The sequence below is a fragment of the Hippocampus guttulatus genome, chromosome 3 (genome assembly GCF_054856545.1).
Source record: "Hippocampus guttulatus isolate MCC_2025c chromosome 3, RoL_Hgut_1.0, whole genome shotgun sequence".
NCBI classification, from domain to species: domain Eukaryota; kingdom Metazoa; phylum Chordata; class Actinopteri; order Syngnathiformes; family Syngnathidae; genus Hippocampus; species Hippocampus guttulatus.
This window is the reverse complement of record NC_141263.1, coordinates 17079369-17105754: the sequence shown is the minus strand read 5'-3', so window position 1 is coordinate 17105754 and position 26386 is coordinate 17079369. Positions and strand designations below refer to the sequence as shown.

General features: G+C 41.3%; 1 protein-coding gene across 2 annotated transcripts; it reads right to left on the bottom strand.

The window, feature by feature from the left end:
• Positions 1 to 1535: 1535 nt before the first annotated feature.
• myom2b (myomesin 2b) lies at positions 1536 to 25623 on the bottom strand. Of its 2 annotated transcripts, XM_086107202.1 has the most exons (39): positions 25498 to 25623; positions 23915 to 24018; positions 23083 to 23140; positions 22802 to 22956; positions 22630 to 22716; positions 21332 to 21420; positions 20937 to 20981; positions 20657 to 20821; positions 20395 to 20556; positions 19969 to 20110; positions 19690 to 19889; positions 19257 to 19310; positions 19040 to 19167; positions 18689 to 18872; positions 18420 to 18594; positions 18190 to 18311; positions 17906 to 18093; positions 17573 to 17699; positions 17284 to 17462; positions 16576 to 16690; positions 16221 to 16383; positions 16027 to 16133; positions 14932 to 14976; positions 14470 to 14606; positions 14103 to 14247; positions 12987 to 13049; positions 11675 to 11742; positions 10299 to 10412; positions 10012 to 10099; positions 8684 to 8722; positions 7382 to 7487; positions 6595 to 6661; positions 6178 to 6274; positions 5884 to 5920; positions 4394 to 4416; positions 4254 to 4309; positions 4060 to 4149; positions 3008 to 3133; positions 1536 to 2825 (listed from the first exon to the last, which is right to left on the bottom strand). In XM_086107202.1, exons 2-39 carry the CDS (start codon positions 23995 to 23997, stop codon positions 2625 to 2627), a joined length of 4230 nt encoding a protein of 1409 aa, XP_085963328.1. In that variant the 5' UTR covers positions 23998 to 24018; positions 25498 to 25623; the 3' UTR covers positions 1536 to 2624. The 2 variants fall into 2 exon arrangements, 1 of the variants encoding a protein (XP_085963328.1); XR_015100459.1 differs by lacking the exons at positions 1536 to 2825; positions 3008 to 3133; positions 5884 to 5920 and having other exon boundaries at positions 4087 to 4149.
• Positions 25624 to 26386: the final 763 nt, after the last annotated feature.

Sequence of the window (26386 nt, the reverse complement as noted above, 5' to 3'; positions counted from 1 at the left end):
TGTGCGTGTGTGCGCGTTCCCTCATCGTGCATCTGTTTGCATGCTACCGACGGTGCAGCCAGTGTGTTTCCTAAAGTTTTTTGTTTGTTTGTCATTTCTTCTGAAAATCGGTCGCCATGGCAACGTGTGATTCCAGGTAACTCGGTGATTAAAAATGTGCAAATTAATTTTAAAAAGTCAGGAAACTGATCCCATTGCAGATGATCAGTGAAACATCAAAATGATTCCAATCTCTGAGGCTCACGCACAAACACACACACGCATATTGACTCATTTGCATTCAACGCAAGTCTGCTTTTTTTTCCTCGTCTTTTGACGTTTTTGCACACAGCGTACAAATCAACACATTTCACAGTGTTGTTTACCGGACTCCTATTACGACCACCAACAAGAAAACAAAACCCCGTTGGTTGATTGTAACCTTGGCTGTAGTTCATTAATTCTATCAAACCATTTCCTGTTCCGACACGCAGCAAAGCGCAATCTCTCATCTTTTATTAGCAGCATGCAGCCAAGCCACAAACAGATTCCACTCCCGCGCCTTTCTTATCCTGCTCGTCTGTTCCTCTCTTCTCAACAATTGTAATGAAGCACAAATCTCATCAGCCATCTTTTCATCAGCGATACCTTCACTACTCCCTGAGCTTGAGCAGCAGCTTTTACACCAACTGTCCTTTTGCACAGCAGCCTCCTTTTTCTCCTCCACTGTCACTGACTGATGACCAGTAGATAAGGCCCCGACCACAACAGCTACAACATTAGGAAGACCTGCAAACTAATGGGACTCAATGATAATAACGCTAGAAATGATAATAAATAAAACGGGAGCTAATTACTCAGGACTGTTCAGCTCGTAAACTAAAAGAAAAAAAATCGGGTGGGGGTTGTGCGAATGTCATTGTTCTTTGGCTTATCAGCAGCGCCATTCTCGTGCAGGAACATAGACAAACGCTAAAGAAAAAAAAGCCAGTTTTGATAACAGTTGGCACGATTTAAACATAGCCTCATTTCCGCATCTCCTCTTCCTCTCCAATCTGTGGTTGCTATGTTGGTAGCATGACTTTTTCCAAATGGAGTTTTATTATAACACCTAAATGTTATCAGTTTGAAGTTGCTAATGCAGAAATGTTGCTAATGAACATTTTTGAATAACCACAGCTGCATGAGATCCCTTAATGGTCTGCTTCTGTTTGCTAGTTTTATGCCCAGTTGGTAGCAAACCAGGGATGGGCAATTTCTACATGTGAATATTCCACCATGGTTTCAGCAAGGCTGCTGGAGCCTAAAGTAACATGTCAGCACCATGCCCACTGTGAGTGTGCCTGCAAATGATTGACACCTCGTCAGTCACTCTTTCTCCCTCTGATAGGTAGTTCTTTTTTTGGGTGTTTTGGTTTCTTAAAAATGCTACTAGAGGTAAAAAAAAATGGGCCAGAGAAGTCAGATTTTCTTTCACAGACCATGTCACTTATGTATTACTGTCCAGTTATACTGGTACTGTACACAGGTTGGTTGTAATTCTGCTTGCTGTCTCTGTCATACAAGTTTTGATTTAATGATTTGACAATAAATGAGTGAATGAGTGCTTGAATGCTGCAAAACAATGTGGGCATTGTTTTGCAGCATTCACTCAGTCAAAGCTGAGCATTATTATCTTTGAAAGAACCCAGTTTCTGAAAAAGCTCTTGCATCGGATCTCATTCAATTTAAACTGAACAAAGAGTGCCCTTGAGATTGTGTCCCGCATATTCTCAGATGTCAACCTTCAAGTCAGTACATCTTTTTGAAGGTGCTGCTCCAGAGTGCTCATTTAGTGACCGCCAGCCCCACATCACACTCTGCTTAAGGTGTGCATATTTGCAGATGACAGGTTTGAACAGGTAAGTGTTTCTTCAGCCTTTCTTCCACTGCTGGCGTTAACATGTCCTCAGGTGAATGGTGAAGCTGAAGGTCATGACAAAGTGTAAAAATGCATCTTCATAGGTGAAGCAGAGGCGACCAGCTCACGTTGACACATTGAAGGCAAAGTTATGCATCAACCTCCCGAGATGCTCCATGTATAAAACATGTCTGGTGATTGTGAGTGCAAGTCAAGCGATTGATCGCGTGCAGAGTCAGCCCTCCCTGGGAACAATGTGGAGCCAGCGTGCCTTCACAGGGGGCCACGACTGGACTTGGCCCATCTTCAAAGTAGCGGTCAGAAGGTATGTGAGGGGCGGATATTGGGAAATTGCATGATATGAAAGAATATTTCGTTGGAAACCTTTTGACATAAGTGTGAATGTGGACTGTTTGCAATTTGAATCAAAACCTGAACACTTTTATTCAAGTTTCAGTTTTATTCTGGTTGTTATGAATTAATCATGCTGTGACATTTTTTTTTTAGGGGGGTTGAGGGCGTTGAATCTTTTTTTTTTTTCCTATTTCGAAAAACCCCACGCAAGCTCTATTTTCAATGTTCTTATTTTCTGAATTATCACCCAAAGGAGATTGTTTTTTAATTACCGGTACAGACTTTCCAACTCTCTAATCTAATATCACAGAATTCACTCTGTTTAATTTTGAGAAAATGTTTCTAATAGAAATGAGCACGTTTGCCAATGTGTTTGTGATTTTTTTTTTTTTTAAAACACCCTTGGGGTAGGGGTGGGACTCTTCACTCCTCTTCCAGGCACTGCCCTGGGAGGAGAGGGGCTTGGAGCCGAGGGGGCCGGCTGGGTCACCGTTTGAGGCATTTCAATGGGCATCTTGGGAGGGATAATTGTTTTAGCTGTCACGGTCGGATTTGCCTCTGGGATTTTCTCACCTTGGCGGTACACGCAGACCTGAAGAGTGGAGAAAAAAAAATTGGTGAGCAAAAAAAATGTTTGTTTCATTTTCAAGCTTGCAGATTCCAACAAGGTTACATAATATATATCGCAGCTCTAAATCACAAAATATCCCATCATTTGGCTCCAATGCAAAAAGATCTGCTAGATCCAGTGATTTGCACTCCAGTAATACCCACCACAATATCCACGGATTCCCCTCCGTATTTGTTCTGGACAATCATGGAATATTTGCCTGAATCCTCCATGGAAACGCCTCTGATTGTAAGACTGGCAAACTTGCCCTGGTCCAGAGAGACCTCGTACTGAAACATGGAAACAAATGTTGGCAGTGTCAATTCGAGATCTTTATTCTGCACCTCAAAAAAACAAACAAAACAATAACGTTGAACTGGATTTCTGGTGGTATTCATACATAGTGCACATAGAGAACATGGATGCCAACCCACGACCGCCACACTAGCTAGCTAGCTAGATAGATAGATAGATAGATTCTGTGTTGATTTTCAAACTTAGAATCATAACTGCTTTAGTCAACATGCAATGACTTTCTGTATCTATCCTATGTACTGAAAAAATGTATTTTCCTCTTTGTTTTCCCCTGTGCTTGGCTTCAAAAGTCAATGGTGGTGGCTGTGTTGAGGGGAGGTACCCCTGAGGGTTTGGCAGACATCACCAATGACATCAGTTCTTGTTTTAGATGCATTGTTCTCAGGTGAGTGAATGAATAAAGAAGAGAGCAAACTTTCAAAACATACATTCCTCCCAGACCTTTGCCGTTTCTTTAAATTAAATCTTCAAAGGCGTCAGGAGCCACTGGGAAGCTGACAATGTAGAAAGAACCTTTACTGACTGGGAAGACTCATTAGTTGTACAGTATACTGGATGACTTAAGCAATGGTGGGTTTATTTTTGTTTTGTTTGAACAGGCTTACATTGTTGACCTCACCAGCAAGTATACTGTGGAGCCTGAAATGTATTCACTTCTGATTGTTTTTCCACATCTTGTCTTGAAATTATACATTCCAGAGTGTGCTTGAAGAAATAAAAACATGATTGTCACAGCCGATGTGAAAACTAAGAGCCCATAATAATAATATCTTCACGACAAATGACGGCAACCAAGTGTTTGAGTTGTTCGACAGACCGACACAAGGGCAAAGGAAGATGCTACTTTCATGGTTGGCAGACAGTGCATGGCAGTGGAAGTTCTGCTCATTGATTAGTTTACCTGATCATCACGCTGAACCTCCACTCCGTTCTTTAGCCAGGAGACTTGAGGTTTGGGGTCCCCACACACTGTGCACGTCAAACTCAGCGTCTAGTGGCATACATATGAGGCTTTATGATCATAATCTGACTAACACACTCAAACTGCGTTCACACCGCACCCGAATGCCACCGTACCGCACACTCAAACGTTACCTTCTTTTCCATAATTGTGACGACGTCAGGCAGACCTCCAATCACCTTACCGCGGTCTGTAATAAAACATGACTCATTGAGTGAACAGTTTTATTGTGTAAAAGACAGCACTTGAGCTAAAAGAAAAGATGCACACTCACTCTTTTCAGCATACGCTAAAGCCCTAAAAACAAAAAGCAGAAAGTTTTAGGCTCTTGATTTTACTTCAAGACAACACACATGTCTTCAAATAAAATTGAAGAGCAAAACAATCCAAACTAGCTACATTTCAATTGCTGCAGAGATTAGAATTCACTGAATGACAGCCGACATAATCGAGTCAACGGAGATGAGGTCATTCCTATTTAGTTTTAGTAGGTCAAAGCATTACTCAAGTCCAAGCAACAACACGATACCATTTCAACAAATATCTGATTCAATATTGCAAGATTAAAGTTCAGAATAATGGGCATTGCATATGCCTCTTGTCGGGTCAACTACTGATCAAAATTTTGTAAATGATTGTAAAACTTCAACGTCCTTATGTAGAAAAAGAGTCCTCGTGATTTTGTGTGGCCGAGGTCAAGTGACAACGTTGAGATTTTTGTTCGCCACCTGCTGTAACTTTCAACCAATGAGCCAAAATGGCAACCAGGGATAACCCAGATTGTTTTTATTCCAGAAAGTAAAAGTTGGTTCCATTTCGTTTCTGATCATGGCTATTGGCCAAATTAAATTATCCTCTACAAGCTTGGGTGAGAAACATTGCTCAGATGGATCGCCACAGGATATTTTAGTCAAACAGCCAAACCACAATTAGAATGTGCTTTTCTCTGATATTTAAATGGCAAGCTGTTTTTCTTTTGGTCATAATTGGAAGAGGCCAATTAGTGCGACAGGCTGGGTGAGAGGTCAGCCTCAGAACCAGATGGCTCTGCTCTCCATGTCCCATCTTGACACTCAATAAGCAGCCAGCAGGGTGGCACTTGCTCCAGCAGGCAGGTAAAACCTTGCGCTTGAACGCCTCTCATTGAATGTGAATTAGAAAAGGGATTTGGTTGGTTTCCGTTGTGCTTTCGGTGATTAATGTTTTTTGCGACGTTTGATTTTTACCTAATGGATGTTAAAAATACAGCGTGTGTCAAGCTGTTGCTTGAATCTTTCGGGGTTATTTTTGAATAAAGCTCGATGATCAATCAAACACAAATTGGTAAACCACATGATGTACAGTAGTTTACATTGTTATTTTGTTGCTAGACAGTCATCTTGTCACCCCCTACAGGCAAACAGAAGACATGCGTATATGTCCAAACAGCTACATGCACCGTGTGTAGCATGACCAAAAACAGTCTACACTACATTCCATTTACTACATTTTTAAAAAATGTATTACCATTTGGCTGTCATTGAGGGGAGGGTGGGGGGGGGGGGGGTTGTTTGATTCTCTCTTTGTCTTTGTCACAACCCTACTGCTCCATTGCAAAAAGTCATTTTTTTTCCTGTTTTCCAAAAGTGTATGACTGCTTATGTAAGTCGATTTCTAGCTTTTCTCTAACTTTTGTTTTCAAGCAAGCACTCCGTCTAGTTTATCATAACAAAATGACTCAATGATGACTGAAGCCCGTGCAAATGTATGGATTTGAAGACTTACTTGAGTTTCTGGAACTCAGCGTATGCTTTGTCATAAACTGTAAGAGACAAAGACTGAGTTTTATCACTTAAAACTTAAATGACATAAAACTCGGCCCTTGTGTGTTCTTTCACAACAACTCTATTTAATTCCAGTTTAATAATATCATGCACCATGTAACCTGATAACACAATAAGCTGTCCACTGTAGTGACCGCGGTCCCTGAAAGGGTTGATTAATTTTGACAGACTTTTTCAAAATCCACCCCACGCAGATGTGTTGTATGAATCAAAACAAGTGACAGAAATGACTGACCTTCACCGCTGAGGTCCAGCGTGTGCTTGTGTGAATCTTCAGTGTCGGTGATCACAATCGAGTATTTCCCTTTGTCCCTTTCAGTTGGCTCAATCACCTTTACATCAGTAAGATCATTCAGCCACTTGTCAACACTAAACCCGTCATTTCATCAGCGCCCGGCCGGCTATAAAATTATACATGCACGCCTATAATGCACGTTTATTTCATCAGAAAGGTAATTACAATTATGACACTCTGGCGCGGTTAACAACTAAAAGAAAATGGCATTCAGTTAATTAACTTCAATGGACACTATGATTTTTTTTAATTCGTAGTTAATTAGTGATCTATTCTAAATCAGTTTATTCTTCAAGAGATCACCCTGCTATCACGAATGGATGCATCCACGTATACAAAAACAAAATAATGGAATACCTCCATTGTTGCCATCGCAGGCGTTCCTCCTATCACAATCTTGTCACTGTGGCAGAGTTTTTTGTCACTGTCGAGAGACACGGGGAGGAGGGAGATTATTAGGCTGCGCACATGTTTGCAATTATTGTTGATATGAGAATGTGTCCTGCGTACTTTTGAGGTAATGGAAAATCATGTTTACACGCCGGCCGAATGTTACGTCTAGGGAGAACAATCCCTCTTTCTCTTGCTATCTGTCACTTGCTCTCTCTCATGTGCATTTGCAGAAGGTTACAAATCTCATCTCCGTAATTTGTGTTCTATGAATAATTAAATAACCTCAAAAGCCTCCACTAACCCTTGTCACCCTTCTGCCTTTCCTCCCTCTTTATTCTTTTCTGTCCCCTCAAGCCTTCTCCCTGCATGTTGTCTTTAAACCCGTTTGCGCATTTCACTCTCCCGGGCCCCATGGAGTGTTTTTAAGTGGAGAAATATCTGCGCTTCTTCGTGGAAAATAATAGGGTGTGATTTTTTTAGGGGTGGGTGGGGGGTATCAAAACAGGCCAATTTTGCGACAATAACACGGGTAATGAAAGCACTTGCAACAGCCGTTGTTTTTGCCTCAACTTGAGAGGAGAAGCCAAACAACGTGCTTTGCGCTCCTCACATATTTGTAGGCAGGCTGAAAATAATCACCTCTCCTCCTGCACTTATCACGCTCTGTTTTCATTCATTTTGCCACAGAGGTAAGCAGTAATAGCAGCGACAGGCTTAGCGGTGAGAGGCCTGCACTGAAATGGCGCCTTACCCGTGGTACCAGACGATGTTCATCTCTGGAGTGTAATACTTCATGGGACACTGCAGCTGAATGCCGGTGGCTGTGCACTGGATCACGAGCTCCTGCGCACTCACCCCTGAGGGTGATGACAGAGGTGGGAGAGGGTTGCGCACGGGTCACTTTGGAAAATCACACAGCCACTTTTGGATTGGTGACAGTCACCAGGCACCGTTCCCCAACATCAGGGGAGTGTAATTTAGTTTCGGTCGACGCGCATGAAGAGCTGCATGACTAAAGGATCACATTTCTTTTTCTCACACTCTCTCGCTCTCGCACCCTCAAATGATGAAGCATTAGTATTGGCATTCATTATTTATTTGTGGGCTATAGATAAATAAACCTTCAACAGAAGATGAGCGTGTGTGACAAATTATTCAGGTGTAATAGCGTGTTGAATTTTGTGTATTTTAAATTTATTACAATCTCAATGAGGGGCCGAGGGAATTACGGGAAAAATGGTTTTGCCGGAGATTTCAATCAAGACTAATAAACATGATCATTCCTTAATTTCAACACTTTTTTTCAACTTCCAAAGCTCAACGTAAACCAACAATTAAAAGTATAATACATTAAATTAGTAGCTATAAAAGTAAATACCTGCTGTTCCTGCTCTGAATGCCTCTTAGGGGCAGTGTGGTGCAGTGCATGCATGGAGATACAGATTTACATTACGATGACAAAGAGTAGAAGAAGAAAGTCAGAACTGAACTTTATGAATATAACTTGTTTTTCTCACATTCTGAACACTATATGTGTTTGAGTATTGCTTTCTTACCTCTCTATGTATGTTACAACAGCATTTATGTGCGAATATTGCTTATTTGAAGGAATATAATTCCCGGAACATTTTCTATAAGCCTGTCAATGGGATTTTATATTGACTGCTATAGCATTAGCATTGGTAAATGTTTCTAAAACGGAGTATGTATTGCATTTAAATCGACAAGGTTTATAATTTTGTTGTTGTTGTGTTTTCAGGTTTACGCTCAACTCCAGCAGGTGAAGCATGCTCAGGGAAGGCAGAATAATATTTGTCACACACTTGCTGCGAGCAACGCAGCCACACAGGTGCATTCCAAGGCTTTTCACAGCACAGTAACTTGTTTACACACACACCACCATCTGACATATGAATTATTATTCTTGGATTGAATTGTATTTATAAGAGTGAGAAGCCAAAATTGGGATCACGTTCAAACGTCAATTAATTGTCCAGCCCTACATCATAATATACAGTAGCACAATGTTTGTGTGAAGCAGGAAGACACCTACCAGCCAGTCGGGTGATCTGATTTATGGCCTCTTCAAAAACTACAAAATAATACACAAAAATTAAGCGGATGTAAAGTCACAGGGCTGCTGTTTGCATACCACATCTAAGACTGAACAAATAGGCTTTCATTACAATTGGTCAATAATTTATTTAGGAGAATCAATTTTAATACAGGTCATTTGCTACTTTGTACTAGACAAGCAGAGCTGAATGAATCCGAAAATGTGTTCCTTCCATTCAGCTAAACAACGTGTCAAAAACTCAGCAGCTGCAGATGCAGTTTTGCCTTGAGATACCAATTTCATTCATTTCTTGACCACACCTGTTTCTCGAATCCTTAGTCCCGAGTGTCATGAACAAAAATGCTAATCATTTGTTCCGGGCTCCCAAAAAACAACCAAAAATTCTGAAATGTGTTTTTAAAAAGCAACATCACCATCTGTAATAGTATATGTTGATGATAAATTGATACAGCAATGGCATAATTAAATATAATGTAAAAAAATTCAACAACCCTCCCTCCCTTTTTGCTTTAGTTCCATGGACACTGTGCACGTTTTGCCCACCCAGGCACAGTATAATACAAATATAGTAAGCTGCAGTAATATTCTATCATCTTACCATTGCAGAAGGATACAACAGATATATAGATGTGAGTATTGTTATATTGTCTATATTGTGTGGTGCCACCGTTTATGGTCAATATTTGTTGCTGGAGGGGTCATAATACCACAACACGATGCAACTCCTTAGCATGTCTGTGGCGTTTATCATTATGTGTTAGCATAAAGCCATCAGATTGGCAAAGTTATGTGGCTGGTGTAAACACACAAAGTGTAATTCTCTTTGTTTTATGTTTAGTTTGACAGGATACGGCTGCGAACAGGCATTCAGTCATTCACTATCACTATCATTCTTCCAGTTCACTCTTATCCTGGGGCACCAGTGTGTTGTTAAATTGCATCTCTCTGGAATCTCATTTCATTGTGCAGGTGTCCTTAATTACGTGGCAGGTGAAATTTCATTTTAAAACACAGATCATTGAATAGTATAGAAAGGTAATACAGTATATGGTATTGCTTGGAAGTAAATCCAAGCCTGTGGAAAACCAAGCTGCCACATCAAATTCTTATCACCCTACAGTAATAGTTTACACGATTTGAAATTTGATGAAGTGGATGGCTGAACGAGTTGTGTCGCTTGCATTGCAAACATGCTCTGTCCTTCGCCCATGTTTTAATGAGAAAACCAGATTTCCCTTATTTTGTGATGTATTCTTGATTTTTGCCCTCATCAATCAATTTTATCAGTAATTCAGCGTGTTTACCTTTTCCAGAAACGTCAATTTGGCTCATATCCTTTCCTCTATCATCGCTGATGGTGGATTTGTAAAGCCCGGATGTTTTCAGAGAAAACTGGAGAAAAGATGTAGGGGGGAAAAAAGCATAAGAGATTACATGTGTTAGCACTTTCAAAATGTCAAAACCTTAACCTAATTTAATTCATGAAGTATCGCTACCGATCTGCAGTGGGTAGCGTTGCGGTTTTCTTTTACGCCGGAAGCAGTATTGACTTAAAAAAAAATGAATATCAACAGGAACAAAACAAAGTTACCAGTTTAATTGCCAGTTTACAGACTCCTGATGCCAGGTCAGGCTTCACATCAGGAATTATTTCTGCGTCTTCTCTGAACCAGTGGAACTCTGAGTCTTTCTTCAAGTTGGCGACCTACAATGAAAACACAACGTATACAGTTTAGCGAGTTAGCAACATGCAGTGTTCAGTGTCTGCATGGGCCTCGTGTCAATATTTGATCATTAAATGTGGAATTTGAGCATTCGGATGGTGGTTGATGTGTCGTCTAGAAGTCAGGGAGGTAACTAGGCCAGCTAGAATCATGCAGGCATAACTACAGTCCAAAAAAAAAACACAGGAAGAAAGCAACGTTTTGTTGGAAATAACGTAATATGATAGTTACAACACACAATGGAGGAGCTTCAATGGGCGAAGTTAGTGTCTACATTCAAACTTTGGCTGAAATCACACTCTAGAATGGGTATAGATGTTGACAAGCTAATATAGAATTCTGAGCAATCGCCATCTCAGCATACAGGATGATGCAAGGATTTCACTGGCGCTGGTTTGACTGTGAAGTTGTTTCGCTCAGGCACAATATTACTCTATTATTTTTCATTGTCGTCATTATAATTCCTTAAAGGAAAATTTCAACTCGCACAAGAATGATCCATTGATTTTCAACTCAATAATCGGCAATAAAACAGTCTTCATAGCTACTAAAGAAACTGGTTTGGTCTCTTTTTTTTTTTTTTTTTTAATAACAGCTTCTAAATGTTTGACAACCTCGACTGCTTCCATTAGTCACTTCTGATACCGGGTCCATTATCTTCTTTCAGAGCAATTTTAAGCTTGAAATGTTAAACTCCCATCGAAAATGTATAGTGGGCAGAAGCAAGAGCATAATTCACATGTAAATCTGTTCCTAATGCTTTGAATGGGCCAACTTCAGACTGTATAATTAATTGATAAGTGTATCTTTAAGTCCACTATATGTTCATTAAGATTCACTTTGGGCATTTAATTTGGCTCTCCAGGATGGAAAAAGGCTGCCTTTTCGCCATACAGAGTTGTGGCCTGAAGTTAATGCCCCAAAATAACATCATGCTCCCAAGCTAACCAAAAGACAATAACCACATGTTTGCAGGATGGTGGCAGTTTGACTAGTAGTAATGCGGGACTTGCAGATCGAGTTGCTCCTCACGTGCACGCATTCTTTCAAACTTATTTTTCTCCACATCGTTCACAAAGGCAAAATCTCAGAAGGCTCATTTTGTTTAGTCTCTGCCTCGACATTAACATTAAAGACCGTCATTTCCTGCACCCGCTCCAAGCCGAATGGCTAATTAGAGATAAGTGAGCCTTCTGTTTGTTTCGAGTGCAAATGTCCAATAATGGAGTTTGGCTGCATTTACCTTGCACACTAGTGTGACTGAGCAGTCGTCTCCCACGTGAAGGGACAACAACTCGCTGAAGTGGGGCCCTGTTGGAGAGCAATGGGACGCAAAAACACAGATGAAGCGTAATTATGTTTAACTACTTGTGGACCTTTATTGCCTCAACTGCAGGAACAGCCGTATGAATAATTCAGCAGTAATTTCACATCTTTGTGTGCAAACTTTTCTCTTGATATTGAAAATGTGGGCATCCATATAAATGTTGATCACGACATCAGCAACAACGGTACATTTTAATGAAAGCCACTGTAAGAGCTGTAAAATATAAGCATGATCCGGGGGTGGGGGGGTTCTGCGGTGTAGAAAATGGTGACAGTATAATTATTATGTTATACAGGTGTGGGCAAACCACGGCCCGCGGGCCGGATCCGGCTCGCCGAAGATTGGTGCACAATTATGGTTTGATTGCATTCATTTTGCTTGGACTTGTAATGACAGGTATTTCAACACCAGGTGGTGCAGTTATTTCAAGTTGCAGAGCACAGGGAGGGAGGGGAAGACGAAGAAAGAGGGAGAGAGTAATGACCATGGAAGGGAAAGTAATATGTATCTGATTAAATGAAGCGGGTAACAAAGTATGAAACATTCAGGAGACGCCTGGAGTCGGAAAGACTCAAATCTACGAGACTTTGAAAAACAAGGAAGCGATTCTTACTCAGTCCGATTCTGGCAATTTCCATGCTCAGAGTGAATTGCTTGTGGCTCGAGTAAATGAACATTTCCTAGAATGGTTTGATTGTTATCATGTTAAAAACTTTCCGCAAACTGGACCGCTAATAAGAGTCGGAGAGCAGTCAAATGTGTAGAGCGTGAACAACAGGGGGCTCAGTACACATCCTTGAGGAGAACCGGTGCTGATTGTGATGGTGGAGGAGAATGTTACATTATTACTGGCATACAAAGACATTGTGCTATCTTCTTTATTTTCTATTTCTATTTCTAACTTTTGGCCTGGCCCTCCACAATATTTTCTGCTTCTCATTTGGCCCCCCCGGGAAAATAATTGCCCACCCCTGGTATAATAGCATCACCTTTTGCGTTGAATCTCATTAGCAAACTATGTGTGCCTAATACAGGGTATGTCATACCATGTATAGCTTTACACAGAGCTAATTATGGTTCTGCTTTCAGCTTTCATTTGAAGTCTGTGTATGCTGGTTTATGTCTTCTATAGAAATTAAATGAGTAACCCTCCTCCGCCAAGGCAAATAGATTGCTGCCACTGTTCTTCTAAGTGGCGTACAGAGCTCAGAGGAAGTGTGTTTCTTACCCTCCTTGACTCTGATGTATTCTCTCTTCTGGTATTCAGCCTCAGCCAGCGCAGCCTTGAAAACTACATATACACACAAACGCACCCATGTTCGCACGCACCCACACACACACACACACACACACACACACACACACACACACACACACATACACATTGAATATATTCAATTAGCTGGCAGGAATCTCTATACATTCCTTTCATGAAAAGAAATTTAGAGCAGTGTTTCCCAACCTTTATTGAATGAAAGCACGTATATATTTCACAGGAAAAAATAGCAAATACGGAACAAAACCAAGGTTCTACTCACCTCAATTTATTGTGCTCCCAAAATTAAGTTTATTACCCTCCACCATCGAATGCAACAGCATTTAATTGATCCGTCGGTCATTATATGTGAATGGTATTGATAGATGAACAGATATAGAAGAAGAGAATAGAAATAATTTAAACATCTTGTTATCACAGCATAGAGGATAGTTTTTCGAAGCTCAAATATCTACATGCTAGGTTTTCCAGGTTGTAGAAATGATATGTGATCCACAGTTGAGTGGGGCGTTGTTTCAGCACATTCAGCGTGCGCGCCCACAGTATTTGAGAGCGGAGAGAATGGATTGATTTTTTTTCAAAATTTGGCAGTGTTGTTAATGCTCTTCCTTATGATGTGTCAAGACCTTCATTTATGTTCATTTATCTTTACATGATTTTGCATATTGCATATACCTGATGATGTCAGGCAATACACTGATGTGCCACAGCACTGTAGTTGGGAGTCACTGGTTTCGAAAATTGTCCATTTCAAACCAATTATAGCGCTTAACTGCAACTACACCCCCCCCCCCCACACACACACACAAACACAGTTATTTAGTGAAGAGGGCATATATTTATATTACATCATCATTACATATCATCATTTATGCTGCCCAGACAACTCATCACAAGCAAAAAACAAGCAGTATGAGTTTTCACTTGAAAGACTGCCTACATGTCTCAGATGTTGGTGCTGTTTGAATTAACACCAGAGTATAATTGGACTCAACAGCAACGCAAGTCTATAATGTCCATCTATGCACAATATGAGCCACTTATATTGAGTCCACAGGCTCCTCTTACCATCTCCAATGAGCACCAGTGAGCTCTGTGCTTTGCCGCCGCCATCTATAATCTGGCAGGTGTATGTCCCCTCATTCTCTTCAGCAAAGTGGTCCATGATCAACTCAATGACGCCCGTAAACACATCATGGCCCATCTTGATGGACTGCAAAGAGAGTGATTGAAACAATAAAGCTGCTTTATACGCCACATCTGACATAATGTAATCCTCTTGTGAAATTATTTTAGGACTCGCTCTCGGAGATCTTTTTTATTTATCATCCATACAAAATGCAGCCTATTGAATCACCCGTATAGTGCATTGTCCAGAGCAAACTTCTTTCATATCTTTTTTAAACTATTGCTGTAAACTAAAACTGTGGCTTACATCAGCTCCAGACATTTCCTTGTCGTTAACAAAGAATTTGTAGGTGACGTTGGGGGAAATCTCTTCAGCCTGCAGCCAGAACCTCATTTTGCCTTGTTCCAAAATTTTATAGGCCAACTCTGACTTCAGTGGGATGACTAGACAAAAGGACAACAGTTAAAAGAGGGGGGGGGGGGGAAGCAGCCTTTCATTCTCTCTTTGGCATTTTGGCACCCGAGGACAGCGTCGCTCAGCATTCATAGGAGAGTAGAGGGGAGGGGAGTCAGAAGAGGCGCAGCAGTGAATTGTGGTTATAGTGGTGATGCAAAAGCAGGTAATGGGTGTTTGGATCCAACAAAAGAATTGCTTCAGAACTAAGGCATAAACGTAGAGAAGTGGTGGAGGACAGGCAAAAAGCAAAGGATAAGTTATTAAAAGAGATGTATTTTTAAAAAAATGAGGGATTCAGCCAAAGGTACCTACTTGGGTGTCTGACATCATAGCTGTGTTTCACAAGCTTTTTCATTTCTGGAAAAAGACAAAGACATTACTCGTACCATAATCCTTGCCGTGGTCTAAAACTCAACAAAATAAAGAGTAATCTACCAATCTGTCTATTTCTGTAAATATGGGCTTTGGTGTTTGTTATGGACACTCCATGATGAGCACTGAAGTCCAGTAACAGCACACCATCCAGGTTCAGGTTGGGGGGGTGCATTCTCCCAATCACACACTTGGAGGTCTCACTCTCATTGCCCACTCTGAGCACATTGCCCAGCAGAACGAGGGAGTCCCTAGGGGTAGCGCTCTACAGCACACCTGCCAAGGACTCCAAAAAGGTTGGGCACTTTGAACTGCTGTTTGGTACATAGGCATAAATAACAGTCAGGACTCATCCCCCCGCCCGAAGGCGGCTTGAGGCTCATCCACCGGGTTGAACTCCAACATACAGGCGCCAAGCCAGGGCGCACTAAGTATGCCCACACCTGCTCAGTGCCTCTCACCTTGGCAACTCCGGAGTGGAAGAGTGTCCAAGCCCTCTCGAGAGGACTGTTACCAGAGCCCAAGCTGTGTGTGGGAAGGCAAGTCTAATGATATCTATTTGGAACTTCTCTGCCTCACGCACCAGCTGAGGTTCCTTCCCTGCCAGTGAGGTGACATTCCATTCCATTCCCTACAGCTAGTTTCCATCGCCGAGGATCGGACTGAGCAGGCATAATTTTTAGATCGACTGTGGCTGTGCAAATATGCACAGCCAACCTTGTGCTGATACAAAAATCGGGATCTGACCGGCATTTGTGCCATGCCGCAGATGCTCTGTCTATTAAAATTTATTTGGCTATCATGAGAAAAGTGTCATGAGAGTATTTATTGCAGAGTGAAGTATGAGAAAGAATTGCCACGGGAAAACTCGTTTTGAACAAACTACATTGCAAGTAAATATGGCAGGCTCTTGTATTATCTAGTGTAAAAGTGCAATGTAATTTAAATCTGAGATGAAGAAATGACCTCATTTAGGGAATGAGAGCTCATTTTTGGATGGGGTTTGACAAACGATAATACAAAAACACAACGTACCATCAGAGCTGATTGAAACGCTGGAGGAAACTCCATCTGTGTTGGTGACAGAGACAGAGAAGATCCCAAAGTCTTCTTTATCTGCATTCTTAAAGATCAGCTGGGTTCTGTGCAGTAAGGCATTCGAGAGACATAGGCAATTAAAAGACTGACAGATGAGTAACAGGTCTCAAAACGTGGTTGTGTGATCTTACTTGTTGCCTTCAGTCTTAATCTCAACTCCTTTGGAGAAATCTGTGATTTCTTTGTAATCTTTCTTCCAGACGAACTGAGAGTCTGCATTCATTTGGCATGACTCAAACGTGAAAACAATGTCACCCGTCTTCTTATCCACACAGCAGGACACCTCCTGGGAGCCTACATCACACACAAAGAAAACACAACCATCATCGGGAATAGTTTGAGTGCGCTGCCCTTATCTGACAACACCACAACACGTGCTTACATTTTAATGGGGTTTTGCTTTCAATGTGTTGATTTTTTGTTGTTGTTGTTCTGAAATGTAAGCAAGCCCAAAGAAAAAGGACTGACGGCTATTTAAAACCTTACCTGGCACAGCCTTGGCAGTGACAGGGTCGGAGTTCATTGAAGCCGTGCCTACACCTGAATCATTGACAGCACGCACCCTGAGGTCATAGGTGCAGCCCTCTTCCAGACCTGTCACCTAGGAAACAAACCAAAAAAGTGTTGCTGAAAGGTGATGGAAAAATATCCTTGGGATGCCTTTTTTGTTTTTGAAGATTTTAACACACACACACACACATAGCTTCTTTTTTATAATAGGTACACAACTAAGCATAAGGAGGCATTTAATATGCTGTACTGTGCTATAGATCATTATTGCTCTCTGGCAGCTACTCAGTAAGTACAGGGGGTGGGGTGGGGGTGGAAGAGGGGGATGGGAGGGGATTCTGTCAGAACCAACATGCAATTCCCAATTTTGTGCACTAGATAGCAGTGTGACACAGGTAAATGCCAGATCAGCGAGGCACACTCAATAATCGCAAAAAACGATAATACATGTAAACCCCCGCCACCCTTGTGAAGTAAACCGATTAGAAAATGGATGGATGCACGTATCAAGACTGTAAGAGAAGCAACCATAATATTTCATTACAATCATTGGCACCAGTTCATTACTATCATAGACCGAGTAGAAATAAAATCAAATAAATATTATTGACAACATATTAAAATAACATGATTGATGATGATTGTTCCTTCCGAAAGAAGGTCCAAAAAGTAGAAGATCCTTACCTTAAGGAAGCATTGATTGGTGGCCGTTTCGTTGGCTGTAGTCCATTTATTAGTGCCCTTCTTAGCGTACTCCACATGATAACCAGTGATTGGTCCAGAACCGATGTAGACCGGTTTTTGCCATTCAAGCACCACAGAATCGTCTCTAGCCTCACAAAAAGTCAGATCATAAGCAGGACCTGTAGCACAGCACACAGTATCAAGATTTAAACAACCACAAAAATCCTCACAGACACTTTATTTGCATATGCTGTCTTCATTTCAAAGTAGAACAAACACCGCAGCTAACCTGGCTCAGGCATTGTCCAGGCTTCACAAGTGTAGTCGGCTGAGTGTTTGGATGCTGGTCCCAGGCCAATAAGATTGGCCGCATACACTTGGAACTGATACACTGCGCCTTCTGTCAAACCCTCCACCTGTCAGTGAATGCAGTGCCATTGTCATGACAGTCAAATATTTTTCTTATCCTCTAAGATGGGAAAGCCACTCTCAACCCTCAAACAGAGACAGTCAGCCCCAAAGGTATTACAATTTGCATGCAAATGAACAGTTTCTTGCTATTAAAGAAATAAAAAGGGGGGGTTGTTTGTTTTTTTTACTCATCTAATTTTATATACATTACTTTGAAAAGTCTTTCAGCGATAGGTGGAATATGGATCTCCCTCCACATTTCTGTTCCACTGCGTCTCTTATCCACGTAATATTCCTTAATAGGTGATCCTCCAGAGTGAAGGGGCTTCTTCCAGTTCAAGACCATTGAATGTCCGTCGCAGTCCACCAGAGCAATCTTATAAGGAGCAGAAGGTGTGGCTAGGCAAAAGATTCAATCGTGAATTGTAAAATGTCAAGAAATAACAAAATGGAACAATGAACTGCACTTTCATTTCAAAATGAAGAAATACTTACTGAGAGCAGCCTTGACAGTTAGAGGCGCAGACTCCTGGGACTCCTCGCTGAGGCCAATCTCATTGATAGCCTGTACACGGAACACGTAGGTTTCTCCTGTTGTAAGACCGCTAACCACAAACCTGTCACGACAACATCACATGGGTTTGCCCACAGAATCTGATCAAAACTAAACAACTGTGAGAAATGCAAAAACAGTGGTCTGCCTGAGATTTTTACTTCAAACATACTTAGTGCTCTTGTGCGGTTTGTGGTTGGCTGAGGTCCAGTCTTTGGACCCCTTCACACACTGGTCGATGTAGTAGCCAATCAGACTGTTGGGTTCTTTTGGAGGAGTCCACTGGATGAGGACGGTGGTGTCTGTTTCCCGAGTTGCAATCACCTGGCCAGGAGCTGATGGCACACCTGAGTCCAAAGAATTAAAGCGACAGCATTAAAGACGTCATCATATCGACGAACGAAAAAGACAAGACAGTTTAAGATGAACATAATTAGCAACCTTTAAGTTCTTGGGTTTCAATAGGTCGACTTGGTTCCGACGGCTCACTGGTTCCATACATGTTTGCGGAAAGGACTCTGAATTTGTACTGTTTACCCTCTGACAGGTCAAAGACAGCATAGCGAGGGGAGCGAATTGGGACCGCAGTGTTAACGCGCTGCCACGTGTCGCTGTCTGCCATGGTCTGCGGTGAAAAGAGATAGCCAATGATGCACTATTGGATAGTTGCTTTCTGTCAATGCAATGCAATCATCATGTTTTTGAGGAGGATCGGACATTAGACAGCATAAGTTAGCAGTGGTCAACGGTCAGGTAAGTTTGTCGTCAATAGAAAACAAATGACTCTCTGACCTTTTCTATGTAGTACCACAGGGGAGCCTTGCTGGACTTTGCTGGAGCTTTCCAACTCAGAACAACGTAAGTCCTGTCAGTTTCCGATGCACAGACCCCTGATGGAGAACCTGGAGGTTTTCCTTCAGCTGTACACAAACATACAGGACGTAAGTGCACACAAATTCACTCCCAGCAATGTACAAGACGGAATTATACAGTAAGTCAATGAACACACCTTCTTCTTCATCATGGTAAGAGACAACGTCCAGCTTCCCTCCAAGTTTTTTAGCTTCATGGAATAGGAAAAAAACATGACTATCATTTCAGCATTTGCAAACTGATGCCTGATTTTTTTATATCAATCTTAGTAATATATGGACACATGTACAAGTAGCGGTATAACACTTTGTTGTATTATATTTCTCAGATTACTTTCCACATGTACGGCAAAATCATTATCCATGTATTCGTAACTGTAAAATCATATAAACGACTGAGAACTGCTCAAGCATATATTTTGTTCTTCAGACTTTCATCATTTTAGATTATTTGTATATTTGTCAAACTGTTTTTTTTGGTTGTTTTTTTAAACCAGAAATTGATCCTCTGATCATGGTCAATCAAGTCTCCCATGTGACATTGATCTTAGCATTTCCAGTGCCACTTACTGTGCAGCCTCTCAAATTCAGTCGGGTCCAGTGCAGCGATGGGCTCAGACATGCGGGAAGGTTTGCTGATTCCTTTGGCGTTGACGGCTCGGACCCGGAAGCAGTACGAATGTCCTTCAAACAGGCCGGCCACTGGATATTTACAGATCTTAAAGGGCTGATCGTTGCATTGATTCCAGTTTTCAGTGCCGACCTCACTTCTGAAAAGGTGAATGTAAAAGAAAAAACTAACTTGAATTATAATGAAACAGAACAATAGAGGAATAAATGTGGCCATACTTGTCCACAAAGTATCCCAGGATTGGACCCTCTGTCGTCGTATTAGGAGGCTTCCATGACACGATGACATAGTCTCTGTTGGCATCGTGAATGTTTAGGTCCATTGGAGCACCAGGGGCACCAGAAACTGGGGGAGGACCATCTACGCAGCAAGCGATAAGGGGACATTGATTTCATCATTGTTTGTATGCATGCTTTAGTAACAACAGTAAACACCGAGCAACTGGGATTCGAAAATTCTACTCTTTTGAAGAGATTTCATTCAGTCTGGTCTTGTTCATCCCATAGGTTCTTCTGGAACAAATGCATCCAAACTTGCCGCTAGGGTATTGCTTTGTGCAATCGGAATAGAAAAAGGGACTTTCCAAGCGTCAAATTAGCATCAAATTATCTTGGTAAAGAATTCCTGAGTTGGCCATTCCTCACCTGCAACAGAGACAAATGCACTGTGTTCTGCAATGCCTCCTTTCGTCACCATGCGCAGTGTATACAAGCCTTCGTCTTCTTTGTAGAGGTGAGGAAGAGTCAAGGTGCTGACTCCTCGCCCCGTTTCAATTTTGACCCATTTCGAATCAAACAAACGAGTGCCTGGAAAGGAGACATGCCGAAAGTAATCCAATCGAGTAAAGCAGCAAACTTAAAAAAAAATAAAATAAAAATTAAACAACACGGAATAGTAACCAATTACCGTCTCTGTACCACTGTGCCTCAGGTTGCAGGTTGGCCAGGTTGGGTTCAAGGGTCATACTGGCAGTCAGAGTAGCCGAATCTCCTTCAGAAGCAAACACCGGGCCAAACTTATCCGTAAAGGTAATGTGGATTTTAGTGAATTGGATTTTTGGAAGCACTGAAACTGCGAGAAAAAAGAGAGTTGAAATAAAACTAAGAGTTCTCCAGCCCATACAAAGAAAAAAAAAATCATCATCCACTGCCATAACAACTTCCTATGAGCTAATTGTGACACATACCATAAGGCATCCATCCATATGGACAAAACTCTTCTTTCTTGTATCCTACATAAGTTTAAAAAAAAAAAACGTTTTTTTTTTAATTCAAGTAATGGTGAACCAGTAATACGTAGCAATGTATGGAAAACGGTGATTAGTTGAAATAGATGTTTTAACGCTAGAACTGCATAAATTCAAAAGGTAACATTTAATTGATTGCTCACAATTTTTTCCATATTTTGTGGGCTCAAGTAAAAGTAATGACAGACTAAAAGAATAAAATGAATGGTAAGACTGATGTAAATCCGAAACCGTAATCAGCAATACGGTTGTGTGAGTGAGTCAGGACTTGACAAACAGGAGTGACACAAATCAGGCGAGCCTAAACGCCGCTCAGATTACGCTGGTTGACTTACTCTTCACAATAACAGAAGCCTGACTTCTTGCTTGTCCATGAATGTTACCAGCCATAACTGTGTACATGGCTGTATCATCAGTTGAACATCTACAACAAAATCAAAAACAAACAATAACAACAACATAAATAAAATCACATGACAATCAGTGTTACACTTGTATAAAACAAACTTGGAATGTGAACTTAACTAAAGCAGATCATGACTTAATGACTTCCTCCTATTATCCGCTACCATTAGATTTCCAACCCAGGCAGCAAGTTAAGACCTGCATATTCTCAACCAGATTACTGACGCCACTGGCAGAGGCCGATCAAAAGTATTGCCCAGCAATTCTGGATAAGTGTGTGCATGTAGAACATGTGCTCCAGTTCTAGTGTGACAGTGGCCTCAAGCATACAGGAGGGTCGTTGTGATTTTGCGATATATAATAGCAGTGGCGGCCCGGTGGTCCAGTGGTTAGCGCGTCGACCTCACAGTGCAGGGGTACCGGGTTCAATTCCAGCTCCGGCCTCCTGTGTGGAGTTTGCATGTTCTCCCCGGGCCTGCGTGGGTTTTCTCCGGGTACTCCGGTTTCCTCCCACATTCCAAAAACATGCATGGCAGGCTGATTGAACACTCAAAATTGTCCCTGGGTGTGAGTGTGAGCGATGGTGGATGTTCGTCTCTGTGTGCCCAGTTCAGGGTGTCCGAAGACGGCTGGGATAGGCTCCAGCACCCCCGCGACCCTCGTGAGTATAAGCGGATCGGAAAATGAATGAATGAATGAATGACTAATAGCAGTGTCATGTTGGGGCTCTGCATGCTGCCATGATGATAATTATTATGGCCACGCTTTGATATTTTATAGTTAACCTCCCCCAAAAAATAATAAAATCACTTATGGCTACCATTACAGTTCATATGAATATTTTTCCTCCAAAGGGGTGCCAGCGAGAATGTCATTGATCTGCTCCAAGTGTGTGATCGTCTGTGCTAAACTGTGCAATTGAAAGAAGGATCTGAAGGTGATTCGACCGAAGGAATCTTTGAGGATCAAGTAACACTGAGGTCAGCACTTGAACAGCTGAGCTTCCCATGAGGGTAGGGCGCAAATACACAAATCCCCCCTCGACCAAACTATGCGGCGTGATGCACCCAGCACGCAACATAATTGAACAGCCTTAACGGACATCGGAATCTGGTCATTATGAGGTATGGCCCAGAGGTTTTTAGGTGTTCATATGCTTTCTACTATACCCAGTCAACTCTTACCAGTTCGTCAAACCAAGTGATGGCATCGTCCTTATTTAATGTACCTTGTAATTTCCAGTGAGTGGACTCCTCCTTTTGCTTTGACTAGATACTTTCCAGAGGACATGTCCAGGATCATACCATCTTTATACCTATAAGTCAAAAGAATGGGAGAACATGCTAACTTTATCGTGATTTTAGATGAGGACTCCAAATGTATTTTTTTTTTCACCTCACCATTTCACAATAGGCAGTGGATAGCCTTCCACAGTACAAAAAAGGTTGATTGGAGTGTTTTCAAAGACGGTGTGAGACCTGAGTCGGACCAGGAAGGATGGCCCCCTGATCATCGGCTCTTCTCGCACGTACTTGTGCGGCATCTTCATATTCAACTAAATAGAAAATCAAGCATGCCCATAAGTACTGAGCACAACATACTGTAGATGTTTTTATTATTACTATTTTTTGTATTACAGTTTTGAAATCATTTTAAAAACAGGAAGTGAGAGAGTTCTTACCACTTCCTGGATGTGGGCTCGTGTTTTATATTCATATCTATCCACCGTCTCCTCGGAGCTAGACAACAGACACAAAGTGAAATCACTTCAGAACAGATTTACCATTTATCTTTTGCAACCCTAAATGGGTTCCCTCCAGCTGTCAATTGCAAAATATCGCACCTAGCCGAACAGCCTACTAAAATATGCATTTGATATTGCATTGGTAGACCCTTCATATTAATATTTTGAGAAAAAAATTTAATTAAATTAAAAACAGATTTGAATGTGAGAACATTAGCTCTATGTGAGGAGCGAGGACAACAAAGAAAATCACCATTTGACAGCTTTGAGCACTGACATGCTGCATAGGAGCAAGAGATTTTAAAGAGAGAGAGAGAAGAGAAGAGAAGTGAGGAGCAAGGGAAAGCCCTTTTTTCAGAGTGAAGTGAAGAATCACAGCAAGTAACAACAAACACAGGACACTAAACAGAGTTTCAAGGCACAAGGAATTCATGTGAGGAAATCAAAGAGCTCAAAGCAACACTTGATCTCCTTTTCTTCTTAATACAGGCTGTCAGGATGGACAAAACTATTCCCTCCCCCAAAAAGTGGGCTTCCGGCTACAGTGTTTAGCACGACAAGTGCAAACTATTCAATCTATGCTTGACGTAGCCGTGGAAACCGCATTTAAGTGAATTTCTTTGGTCTTCAGCTATATGGCTTCATTTTTCCAGTAAAGCTTCCAACTGTAAGAGCACGACTATTAGTGAGAACACTATCAGCATCATTCAAATTGTGAACAACTTTGCTTTCATGCAAATTAGCATTCCAACCTGTAATGATCCTGTACCTGCTGTATTCTTTAACCACATACTGGCTCTGTTTATGATGGTAGTCATGGTTGTAATTCCCGTGCTTGATCAACCCCCACATGGTGACACGGCGGATCGTGACCTGTTGGCAACACACAAACGATTATCCTCACAGTCTAGCCTAAAAAAAATTCAGCCTGACCCAACTCGGCCCGCGGGTATTAAAGCCCGACCCAGCCCGAGCCCGACCAATTAACTTGATTTGCAGGTCCGAGCCTGAAGCAAACACAAAATTTCATATTTTTTTTGTGAGGATTCGGGAGGAGGAGGGGTGATTTATGACAACAAATTAAAGCCTGTCTTTTGTAACAAAATCTAAGTTATGCAAGACTGTAAAAACATTACCATCTTTTATATTTCTGTTTCTGCCGAGGGTACATTATCCAACAATTTTCCATCATTGACGGATTTTTTTAAGAGTTGACGGGAAAAATTTCGGGGTTCGTTGTTATTCGTTCGTTCGTTGTTTCTTGTTCGTTTGTGAACCATGAAAAACGAACCGCGAATAGTGAACCGCGAAAAAACGAACCGCGAAAAAACGAACCGCGAATAGTGGACCGCAAAAAATGAACCGTGAATACTGAACCGCGAAAAATGAACCGCGAATAGTGAACCGCGAAAAACGAACCTTAGCATTTATGAACTGTGAATATCAATTTTGTTTCGATAATCAAAAGGATCATTTTGTTACTACGGGCAAATGATAATGCGCCGTATTTCACGTGTATTTCTTCCATCATGCAGACACAGTGACACTGCACGATGACTATGACTTAAGTGAACCACGTATTATGCTGACGCTTGAACTGATTCTGATCTCTCAAACCTCTTCAATGCTCCTCAGGATATACTACTCTTGGAAATACGTCTGGCCCTGTTTCCACATCTCTGACACGTCTAACCCAGCTTGGAGACACCATTCATTCACCCATCTCGACGTAAAAGAGTCTAGCGTCACTCAAACCTGTCAATCAAGTACGCAGATCAAACAGAAAATTGTCATCATAACCCTTCACCTCAAAATCCAATATGACGGGAGTACTTGATGGCAACAAACTATCGAGTCAATACACTTTGTTTGATTTGGTATGCCTTATTTATTCACTTCACTGTTCAGTGTTTGATAAAACAACAAATAAGACTGTCCTGTTGGCGCTTTGAAATTGAAGTCAACTGAAAGGAAATTTCTCATGTCAGTGCATCGACTCTGGCCAACACTGTAAAAGTACAACTGTCCAGTATGACACCTGAGCCTCTATCCCTGTAACTGTAAACCTCAACAATGCTCAGCTAAAACTGTACAAACATGTGATAGTCCTCCACTAGATGAAACATCATACATCCAATGTTTAAGATGCTTTAACAAAATCCCATTAGGTTCAAATGGCATTACGGTATTTTTAAGATCTGAAACAATGTGTACACGATAGAAAAAGGCCAGAAAAATTCCAGGATGTTCACACTTGCTTCCCTCCAATTTGGAAGACTAATATATTACAATTCTGAAGATGAGAAAGACAAAAAAAAAAGGTTTAGAACGTTTTGACAAAGCTTTTCTCACCGCTTGTGATTTCCTTAGCAGCGACTTCAGTTGTCAGTCAAAATCCACAGGGGAGCCTAAACCCTGTCCCAGACGAAGTAAGCCACCAGCGTCTCCAACGGACCCCCACCTGCCTCTCCCCAAGGCCTTAAATGGAGAGAGAGGTACCTATATATAACCAGGATCCTTCAAGACTCAGAGCTATTCTAACCATTCGTTGTATTGATTATCACATTTTGTTAACATTTGTGGCATGTGAGTTTAAGAGCCCGTGATAAATGGCCGACACACTCTCCAAAGCTGGCCTGCACCATGTGGACAATCCGAGAGATGCTGTTTAGGAATATTCAATGAAATGTTATTTTTCTAAAAACATGATCCAAGCTACATTTTGAACCGCATCATACAGTTTACTGGACCCGTAAGAAAAAAACCCCATTGAATTAGGATTTCTTAACAAACAAAAAAATGTAATATTACAAGAAAAAAAAATTATTCTTATGAGCAAAAGTATCTACCGGTATTTTTAAAATAAAGTCAGGCAATGTCATTAGAAATGTAAAAACACTAAGTTAGAAGGTCAAACAAAGTCAACAAAGACTGCAGACACAAAAGGGTTTAAATCAACAATGTGATGAGTTTTAAGTTTCGCCAACAATAAAACTGTTTTATTTGTAATGAGCAATTAAATCCTTTCATGCACTTCATATTAATTAAATATAATTGCATTACCTTAGTTAAACAATCCTCTCATCAGTCCAGAGCTACATGCAGGCAGTCATATGTTGCTAGGTGACTTTTTTTCTTTTAAAATTATGCTTTTTTTTTTGTTTCTTGCAGTGTACTACGACTTTCGTCTCTATTAGTATTTTAATTTCATTATTGTATGTTTTTTCTGGATAATTTGGCC

Coding starts and splice junctions, on each gene's coding strand:
- myom2b (XM_086107202.1), bottom strand. CDS start 23,997: ATGTGGGGGTTGATCAAGCACGGGAATTACAACCATGACTACCATCAT. Junction 16,691..17,283: donor CCAATCAATGCTTCCTTAAG/GTAAGGATCTTC, acceptor TTTGTTTCCTAG/GTGACAGGTCTGGAAGAGGG. Junction 4,150..4,253: donor TCACAATTATGGAAAAGAAG/GTAACGTTTGAG, acceptor GTATGCCACTAG/ACGCTGAGTTTGACGTGCAC.